At 40.5% G+C, this 10,995-nt stretch overlaps 1 protein-coding gene across 1 annotated transcript in view; it reads right to left on the bottom strand.

The window, feature by feature from the left end:
• Positions 1–8,514: 8,514 nt before the first annotated feature.
• Positions 8,515–10,995, bottom strand: part of trpm4a (transient receptor potential cation channel, subfamily M, member 4a) — a 60,274-nt gene continuing 57,793 nt past the window's right edge. The window contains exon 27 of the mRNA XM_029727045.1: positions 8,515–9,504. Within this exon, the coding sequence (XP_029582905.1) occupies positions 9,476–9,504 (29 nt within the window). The 3' untranslated portion in view covers positions 8,515–9,475. The remainder of the gene's footprint in view (positions 9,505–10,995) is intronic.

Genomic DNA, 10,995 nt, shown 5'->3' with positions numbered 1-10,995 from the left:
TATGTTGCAGGCACGGTGTAGAAATGGGAGGATTCCAAAGGGATGTTTGGGAAGGGAGGGTAGGAAAGAATGTCCGGGGCATCTCGCGTGCATTCAGTTACATCGCAGTATCTGTGTTTCCCCATCTTTGGACCAACAATCGTGAACGAATGAAACCTTTGCCCTAGCATGTTTAACATTGTTTGTGGTGTTACTGTTCAATCATGGCGCAAATTCTCATTCAAACGCAAACGCGCATCATCAAAGAGAGTGAGACCCGCTCTGACTCTGACAGTCAAAACAGAAAAACGGAAGGGTGGTGCCGAAAAAGTTAGAGAAACCAACAAATAGCTCTTGAGGCCGTCACTGCTAAATGTGGGAAATTAAGACTTTTTTGCTGAACGTTCTGGTTCTGCTGGTCCGAGTGCTGTATCTGTGAGAAATTACAGATAATTTGCTCTGGTGTAGTCCAGGTTGGAAAAAAACCAGATAGACACAGTCACGCACACTGACACAGGTAATGTACTACCACTACTGCCAGTTAGGCCACATATTTTTCCTGTATATTGTATGAAATATATTTCATACCTACTATAGTAGGCTAATTATGGAAGGTGGATTCAGAGGAACATTTGGACACTAGTCTACTTGCAATATAGCCTAACAAGTCGTTAGATTGGCTTTTATAACACATAGGTAAGGCAATGGCCATCTTCTACACATTTATACAGTGCTTTTAAACGTGATGTATTACAATAAAGATCAATTCGTGGACTGTCTGTGTATTTTAATAGTTTGATCAGTTTATTCCCTTCTGAATCTGTCTCTTCAGCCCAGCGAGTGAGTTTATGAGCTGGAGTAGCAAGTGACTCTGGTGTCGGATTACATTACATTGTCACAGCACTGAAGGCTGGAATGTCCCACCTATCTCCCGTTTATCTCATTTGATGAAAAAGGCCTGTCACAACTTGCCAGAAATATACACATAGACGAAGCACACAATGCTGGAAATCTATCCGCATCCACATGAGCTAGTCCAGACATCATTCTTTGACAAGCACAGAAGGTTGTGTATTAGATGAAATAGAAGAAAAGAGAGGGGGAGAGAGAGATACAGCCAAAACATTAACTTTTTAAGGTATATGGGGCAGTATTTTCATTTTCGGATGAAAAGCGTGCCCAGAGTAAACTGCCTAATACTCGGGCCTAGAGTCATTAGTAGATTTGGATAGAAAACATTCTGAAGTTTCTAAAACTGTTTGAATGATGTCTGTGAGTATAACAGAACTCATATGGCAGGCAAAAACCTGAGAAAAATCCAACCAGGAAGTGGGAAATCTGAGAATTGTAGTTCTTCTTTTGAATCCCTATCGACACTACAGTGTCTGTGGGGTCACGTTGCACTTCCTAAGGATTCCATTGGCTGTCAACAGCCTTTAGAAACGTGTTTCATCCTTCTCCTGTGACTGGGCAGAAAATAGGAGCTCAGTCAATGAGTGGACTGCCTGAGGACAAAGGACTTGGTGATGAATGAATGAATACGCTATTGTCCGGTTGGAATATTATCAACGTTTTATGTTAAAAAGACCCTAAGGATTGATTGTAAACAACGTTTGACATGTTTCTACGAACGGTAATGGAACTATTTGACTTTTTGTGTCTGGATTTACGCTCGGCGTTATGCCTTTGGATAGTGATCTGAACGCACAAACAAAACGGAGGTATTTGGACATAAATATGGAGTATTTCGAACAAAAATAACATTTCTTGTGGAAGTAGGAGTCCTGGGAGTGCATTCTGACAAAGATCAGCAAAGATAAGAGAATATTTATAACACTAATTCTGAGTTTAGTTGACCCCAGAACTTGGCGGGTATCTGTATAGCTTGCTTTGATGGTTGAGCTATGTACTCAGAATATTGAAAAATGTGCTTTCTTCGTAAAGCTATTTTAAAATCTGACACAGCGGTTGCATTAAGGAGAAGTATATCTATAATTCTTTCAATAACTTTTGTAAATTTTATTAACGTTTATGATGAGTATTTTTGTAAATTGATGTGCACATTCACCGGGAGTTTTGGTGGGAATACATTTTCTGAACATCACACGCCAATGTAAAATGGGTTGTTTGGATATAAATATGAAATTTATCGAGCAAAACATACATGTATTGTGTAACATGAAGTCCTATGAGTGCCATCTGATGAAGATCATCAAAGGTTAGTGAATATTTGAGCTGTATTTTTGGTTTTTGTGATGCATGTCCTTGCTTGGAAAATGGCTGTGTGGTTTTTCTTGTGAAGTTTATGTCCTAACATAATCTAATTTTATGCTTTCGCCGTAAAGCCTTTTTGAAATCAGACAATATGGTTAGATTAACGAGAAGTTTATCTTTAAAATGGTGTAAAATAGTTGATTGTTTGAGAAAATGAAATTATGAGATTTTTGCTGTTTCGTATTTTGCGCCATGCTATTTCACTGGCTGTTGAATAGTGTGTCCCGCAGTTGGAAGTCTGGCAGCCCAAACATTAAGGAACTCTCGTTTTTTCGGTAAATGGTTTATTACGGACCCTTAAAGTGTTACTCAAAGTGTTAAAGTAGTTGGGAATTAATAAACACATATTAGACAAATGAGAAAAATCACTGAATAAGTAGATGACAATTGGTGTATTTCAAGTGTTTCAAGTGTTCCCCCCCCTGCCCACTTTAGATAAGTGTTTAAACATTAGGTACATGTAATTCAATAGAAGAAATCAGGAGACAACTTTATTTTAAAGGTCTGAAATAAACCATTTATAAGGCATTTATAAATTGTGTGGTCACCATTTATTAATCATTGCGCCCACATCAATTAACCATTTACTAATATTAGTAAAGTCTTTTTGCATCTATTTACACTTTATAAATACTAAATAAATGTTTTGAGTGACCAGTGTAATTTCTCACAAAAAGATGGGCATGGCATTGGCATTGGACTTTCTTGCTCTACCTCGTAGAAGAACAAGCACACAACATAGGATGTTTAAGGAAATATACAGTGCATTCGGAATGTATTCAGACCCCTTGACTTTTTCAAAATATTGTAACTTTACAGCCTTATTCGAAAATTGATTAAATAGTTTTTCCCCCTCATTCATCTACACACAATACCCTATAATGACAAAGCAAAAATCAGTTTTTAGAAATGTTTGCAAATGTATTAAAAAAAAACTCGAAAATATCACATTTACGTAGGTATTCAGACCCTTTACTCTGTACTTTGTTGAAGCACCTTACAGCCTCAAGTCTTCTTGGGTATGACGCAACAAGCTTTGCACACCTGTATTTGGGGAGTTTCTCCCATTCTTCTCTGCAGATCCTCTCAAGCTCTCTCAGGTTGAATGGGGAGCGTCGCCGCACAGGTATTTTCAGGTCTCTCCAGAGATGTTAGATCGTGTTTAAGTCTGGGCTCTGGCTGGGCCACTCAAGGACATTCAGAGACTTGTCCCAAAGCCACTCCTGCTTTGTCTTAGCTGTGTGCTTAGGGTTGTTGTCCTGTTGGAAGGTGAACCTTCTCCCCAGTCTGAGGTCCTGAGCGCTCTGGAGCAGTTTTTCATCAAGGATCTCTCTGTACTTAGCTCCGTTTATCTTTCCCTCGATCCTCACTAGTCTCCAAGTCCCTCCTACTGAAAAACATCCCCACAGCATGATGCTGCCACCACCATGCTTCACCGTAGGTGTAACGGCTGTCTGAAGAATGGGACCAAAGTGCAGCGTGTGTATCGTTCCACATTTTATTTTCACTGTGAAACTATGCAAGATATACAAATAAACTAATGAACAAAAACAACATACCGTGACGAAGTGGTGCAACATACACTAACAATCTCCCACAAACCCAGGTGGGAAAAACAACGACTTAAGTATGATCTCCAGTCAGAGACAATGATGACCAGCTGCCTCTAATTGGAGATCATCCCAAAAAACAACAACATAGAAATACAGAAAGGAGAACATGACAACATAGAAAATCTAAACTTGACACAACCCCGTCACGCCCTGACCTACTCTACCATAGAAAATAAAAGCTTCTATGGTCAGGGCGTGACAGTAGGGATGGTGCCAGGTTTCCTCCAGACGCGACACTTGGCATTCAGGCCAAAGAGTTCAATCTTGGTTTCATCAGACCAGAGAATCTTGTTTCTTGTTTTAGCTGCCTTTTGGCAAACTCCAAGCAGGCTGTCGTACCTTTTACTGAGGAGTGGCTTCCGTCTGGCCACTCTACCATAAAGGAATGATTCGTGGAGTGCTGCAGAGATGGTTGTCCTTCTGGAAGATTTTCCTATCTCTACAAAATAACTCTGGAGCTCTGTCAGAGTGACCATCTGGTTCTTGGTCCCTGAACAAGGCCCTTACCCCCAGCTGCTCAGTTTGGCAGGATGGCCAGCTCTAGGAAGAGTCTTGGTGGTTCCAAACTTCTTCCATTTAAGAATGATGGAGGCCACTGTGTTCTTGGGGACCTTCAATGCTGCAGACATTTTTTTGGTATCGTTCCTCAGATCTGTGCCTCAACACAATCCTCTTTTGGAGCTCTACGGACAATTCCTTCAACCTCATGGCTTGGTTTCTGCTCTGACATGCACTTTCAACTGTGGGACCTTATATAGACAGATGTGTGCCTTTCCAAATCATGTCCAAACAATTGAATTTACCACGGGTGGACTCCAATCAAGTTGTAGAAACATCTCAAGGATGATCAATGGAAACAGGATCCACCTGAGCTCAATTTCGAGTCTCATAGCAAAGGGTCTGAATACTTACGTAAATAAGGTATTTGTTTTTTATTTTTAATACATTTGCAAAAATTATGGGGTATTGCGTGTAGATTGACGAGGAAAACAATTATTTTAATACATTTTAGAACAAGGCAGTAACGTAACAAAATGTGGAAAAAGTAAAGGGGTATGGATACTTTCCGAATGCACTGTATATACATGTGTGAATAACTAGTTTACAAACATTTACAAATGTGGGAGTAATGATTAATAAATGGTGAGCAAACAGTTTGTAAATGCCTTATAAATGCTTTATAGATGGTTTAGTAAGGACTAGGGCTGTTACAGTGACCGTATTACCTTCACACTGGCATTAATGAGTCATGACCACAGTCAAATTCCACGTGACCGTTTAGTCATGGTAACCAGACTTCTCCAAGTTCTGATGCTGCTAATAGTCATTAGTAGCCTACCAAACTTGCTAACTGCCTGTTACTCAGCACTCTATTGTCCCTCTAATCACTCTGACGTCATTGCAAATGTAATCGAAAATCTAATCAAACACTTAATGAGAGCCCATGAGCTTAAGTTGCACAACATTTCTATAGGCTATGCAATTGTGAGAGAAAATAGTGATGGCCTCTATTAAAAAGAGGAGGATCCATAAGCTTTCTATAGGCTAGGCCTACTATATATATTTATTTATTTATTTAGCAACTTTCCTAATATTAAGCACAATGTGTCACTTTACAACAGGAGTATAGCCTACCTGGCTGGCATTAAAATGAACCACGGGAAAAGCCATTTGCTATTTAAGTGCATAGATTACCTATATTTTTTCCCCCCTGCCCCTGTTTCGAGACAGGTGCATGATAATGGTCCATTCTGAATCAAAACAAATTTCACACATACATTAGTATATGTAAAGGCAAGATTAAATCAAGAATAGTCTGATGGGTGACAATATTAGCCTATCACTTATATTATATTATCGTTTGTGATTGATGCCCAGCTTGTGTGCAATAAGGCAAGAAACAGTGCATGCCTTTTTTTGCGACTTTTTCGAATCATAGTCGCACACCTCATGTAGCCTAGCCTAGCGTGGTATAGCGCACATGTTTTGATAAGGTTATTATCACAACTAAAGTGGCCAAATAACTTCTTAAAATGAAGCACAGACATCTGCTTTACAAACGGTGTAGAGCCTAACTGGCACACATAGGTGGCGCGTGAGTTTGAAGTTTAGGGAAGATCATTTGTTTTACATTTACATTTATGTCATTTAGCAGACGCTCTTATCCAGAGTGACTTACAAATTAGTGCATTCACCTTATGATATCCAGTGGAACAACCACTTTACAATAGTAAAAATTCACCTTTATAATAAAACAATACATGCATAAATTGCATTGGCGGTCACTTTTGGGAATGGTGTTTTTCCCCTAATTGATTGTATTTTGGAACATTCGTGCTTTTAGCCTGCTGCCATGTGGGCATGGCTGCGCTTATAATGTGAAAAAAATATCTTAATAGTTTATCAACATTTTAAGCTAAACGTTCTGATCTGTTGCATCAGCCTCATTGCTTTTAAACGTTTTTTTTATGCTAGTGGTTGTATTCATTTGGGATCTGTTGCATCCCACAACTGTCCCAGACTATGTCTGGAATATTTATTTCTCACAAGGAAGGACAAGTTGACCAATAGAATAGGTCAACTTTTGTACAATGGGGGATAGTAGATTGACATAGGCTAGGGCTTTTGTTGTCCATTACGACTACTCATCTTGTTGGCTGACGAAAAGTAAACATGGACAGTTTTTACAGCATCTCCAATATGCGCCTCGGAATTCGATAAGGACGCCCGCAGTTGTGTTCCCATGTGTCTGTCTTCATTTGTAGCCTGTGAGAAGAACCCGAGATGCCTGTGAGAAGGATCCGATCACGTGATGGGCATTGGCTAATAAGAATTGAGATACCTGGCCACAAAAGGTATGGATTTTTTTAGGGGGCATTGTCTGCTAAATTAACTAGTGTAGCCCACAGCCATAATGGCATAGTCAGATCATGGCCTAACATAAGGACAACTTAGAGTATGCTATTCTGTTCGGACCGGTCTAAAATAAAGAACGGATTTGTGTTTATGTTAATTAACCGTAAATTACCGTGAGACCGACAGTTATTTGCTTGACAATCACCGGCTGACAAAATGTAATAGCCACCACAGCCCTAGTAAGGAGCCTTAAAATAAAGTGTTACCCACGGGGAAAGGAGTTGCTGGGCCCAGCACAGGCAGTGTAGTCCCCTGGTCTTCTGGTCCCAGTAATGCGGCTGCAATTGCAGCAGTCATGTGTAGTGGGCATAGGGTGAAAACAGAGAGAGAGACACACACACTGATACATGTACTGCCATTTTGGCTCTATATTATACACCGCCATCAGCCTGTACTGTTGACACAAGGAAGGATGGGGCCATGGACTCATGCAGCTCACACCAAATCCTGACTCTGCAATCAGCAAAAGGCACAAGTATTCATCGGACCAGGCAATGTTTTTCCACTCCTCAGTTGTCCAGTGTTGGTGATCACGTACCCACTGGAGCTGCTTCTTCTTGTTTGTAGCTGATAGGAGTGGAACCCGGTGGGGTCGTCGTCTTCTGCAATAGCCCACCCGTGACAAGGACCGACGAGTTGTGTGTTCTGAGATGCCATTCTGCACAACACTGTTGTACTGCACCATTATTTGCCTGTTTGTGGTCCGCCTGTTAAGGTTGCACAATTATTTCCATTCTTCTTCGACCTCTCATCAACAAGCTTTTTTTGGCCCACAGGACTGCCGCTGACTGAATGTTTTTTGTTTGTCGCACCCTTGACACTGTTGTGCGTGAAAATCCCAGGAGGACGGCCGTTTCTGAGATACTGGAAATGCTGTTCCTAGAACCAACAATCATACCACGCTATAAGTCACTTAGGTCACTCATTTTGCCCATTCTAAAAGGGGCTGAATTGCTAGGGACAATTTTTATACATTTTTTGTCAGCCCCTGAGTTAATTATGGTTATCATCAAGCATCACTTGTGTCCCAATCTTCATATTACTTTCACTTTGGTCTTCCAACAACATGCGGGGGGAAACAGCGCGATAGCCGATTAACTGCGAAGAGAATGGCCTATATCCAGTAGCATATATCCCCAGTATAGCCCCATCTCCCCTAATCTGCATAGAATGCGCTCATAAATGCCCTGCTACTCAGAACATGTTTCAGAGATCTCAAGTTATGATGCTACTTGCATTTCATCAAATGCTCGCAGTCAAACGACCAATAATAGTGCAAGACTCTGGTTCTTTTCCTGTGTTTAGTCTGGAATGCATTCTCACCTGCAGAGAAACCACCATGGTACGAATTGAATCAGACTACCCTTTTTTGAGCGAACCATGGTGCGTCGTTTGCAGATAGTGTTCACACCAGTCCAAGCTAACCAAACGAAGGGGGCAAATGCACCAGAGTTCAGAAAAACCGCACCAATCCAATTTGGTGTGAAAACCCCCCTCAGTCACACTCAGGTTTAAACAAACAAACTAGCCTAGCACATTATCTTGTTAAACTAATGAAGCTAGCGTCATAGAGAAAGCAGTAAAGCCCTATGCCTGACATGTCCATCAACAGTGACTGGAGTCCACAACATTTCAATGAAGGGGAAGGTAGGCACTGCGATCGGCAATGTAAAACTGATTTTTTAATCATAAAACCACCTAAATCATTAAGAAAAAAACATTAACAATTTTGGGGGGGAAAATTTGATTTTTTATTTGTCTTTTCATAACAGCCTGCACGTCACTGGAAGGAGTTTTTGCAAACATTGCATGCACAGTTTGAGCTACTCTAGGCGGATGTTGCAGGCTACAGTATGCCAGTGCTGCCCCCCCCCCCCATTGAGTATCTCAAGTTGAAGGCCAACCAGGGTACAGCAGGCTGCCATTAGTAACTAAATTGTCAGCCACTCCGGCCACCTGCGGCGGCTCCACTTTTGCAGCAGGGGCCTCATCCAAGCAGAGGAAGCTATACTGAGCCCCTCACCAGAGCAGTGTGCCCAGTTCTCACCCTAGGCCCTGCGTCCAGCGACTTGGGGGAAGTCTAACGTATGCTCAGTCTGCTCTGCTCTCACCTGTTTGGCCAGGGACCTTGGCAAAGAGTCCGCAAATGTTGACCAGAAACAGAGTACCAATAACTGCAGATAACCCTATGCCTGCTTTAATACAGACTAGCCCCTCTGTTAATATAGCTGAAGGAGACACAAGAAAGCCTGATTGAACTCCTCAAAAACCCACCTAAACAAGCCTTAATCCTTGGGGAAAAATTAGAGCTCTTTGGCAATACAGATCAGTGCTGTGTTAACTGACAACCAAATTAAGCATTCAATGAAAATAACAAAAAACTTTCATGTGTTTGTACTTGGTCATGTCAAATGATAGTATTTGACCTTTACAATGTCTGTACATATTACATTAGGAACAGATTGTCCATCCATTCTATAACCCACAGGAACAGGATTTATTGAACATAGGAACAACAAAGTGTAACATAGAAGAGCAACAATGGTACACATACAAAATGGCAGCAGTTGAAAATATCAAAGTTTAAAAACGACATTGAAATGATTGATGAATGAGCATTGAGTCCGTCTTTGGCATTTCTTGACATTTTTTGGCACTGAGTGACAGTGACTGTAGGTGTGTGTGCACATGGGTCAGTTAGTTGGAGAAAGAGGGGTCAGATCTGAAAGAGAAAACACAACGGAAACTGGAGTACATAAAACCAAGTCATAACCTTTACTGGGGATCAATAAAGTTAATTTAAAAATTGTCATATTAAAAGACTGGAAAGGTCTCTGATGTAGAAGGAAGCAGCCTTACATAGAAATAGAACATACAGTTGAAGTCGGAAGTTTACATACACCTTAGCCAAATAATCTGGTTACTAATCCTACCCAGTAACTAGAATATGCATATACTTATTATATATGGATAGAAAACACCCTAAAGTTTCTAAAACTGTTTGAATGGTGTCTGTGAGTATAACAGAACTCCTATGGCAGGCAAAAACCTGAGAAGGTTTCATGCAGGAAGTACCCTGTCTGACAAGGTGTTGTTGTTCTTGCTTCTGTTTATTGAAGAGTCAGGATCTTAGCTGTAACGTGACAATTCCTAGGGCTCCAATAGGCTCTCAGAGCCCGGGAAAAACGAACGATGACGAGGCAGCCTCAGGCTGAAACACATTATCTTCTTTTCCAAGTGGCCCATTAGAGGACAATGGAATTAGGCGCGTGCCCGATTCGACCCCGTGCAGTATTTTCCTTCGGCTGTTTAGCTAATTGCAGATTCCCGGTCGGAATATTATCGCTTTTTTACGAGAATAATGGCATAAAAATTGATTTTAAACAGCGGTTGACATGCTTCGAAGTACGGTAATGGAATATTTAGAATTTTTTTGTCACGGTTTGCGCCATGCGCACGACCGTGATTTACCATTCTGATAGTGTCTAGAACGCACGAACAAAAAGTCGCTGATGGAACATAACTATGGATTATTTGGGACCAAACCTACATTTGTTATTGAAGTAGAAGTCCTGGGAGTGCATTCTGACGAAGAACAGGAAAGGTAAGACCATTTTTCTTATAGGAAATGTGATTTTGGTGAAGGCTAAACTGGGTGGGTGTCTAAATAGCTAGCCCGTGATGGCTGGGCTATGTACTTAGAATATTGTAAAATGTGCTTCATCCGAAAAGCTATTTTAAAATCGGACATATCGAGTGCATAGAGGAGTAATGTATCTATAATTCTTAAAATAATTGTTATGCTTTTTGTGAACGTTTATCGTGAGTAATTTAGTAAATTGTTAGTAAATTCCCCGGAAGTTTGCGGGGGGTATGCTTTTTCTGAACGTCACATGCTAATGTAAAAAGCTGTTTTTTGATATAAATATGAACTTGATTGAACAGACATGCATGTATTGTATAACATAATGTCCTAGGTGTGTCATCTGATGAAGATCATCAAAGGTTAGTGCTGCATTTAGCTGTCTTCTGACATAATCTAATGTTTTGCTTTTTGCTTATTCTTTTTTAAGTTCTTCAAGCTCTGTCAAATTGGTTGTTGATCATTGCTAGACAACCATTTTCAGGTATTGCCATACATATTTTGCAGTATTACTTTAGTGCCTTGTTGCAAACAGGAATATAATATGTTTTGGAATATTTTTATTCTGTA

This window comes from Salmo trutta, chromosome 32, assembly GCF_901001165.1.
Source record: "Salmo trutta chromosome 32, fSalTru1.1, whole genome shotgun sequence".
Classification (NCBI taxonomy): domain Eukaryota; kingdom Metazoa; phylum Chordata; class Actinopteri; order Salmoniformes; family Salmonidae; genus Salmo; species Salmo trutta.
This window is presented reverse-complemented; position numbering and strand designations above follow the sequence as displayed.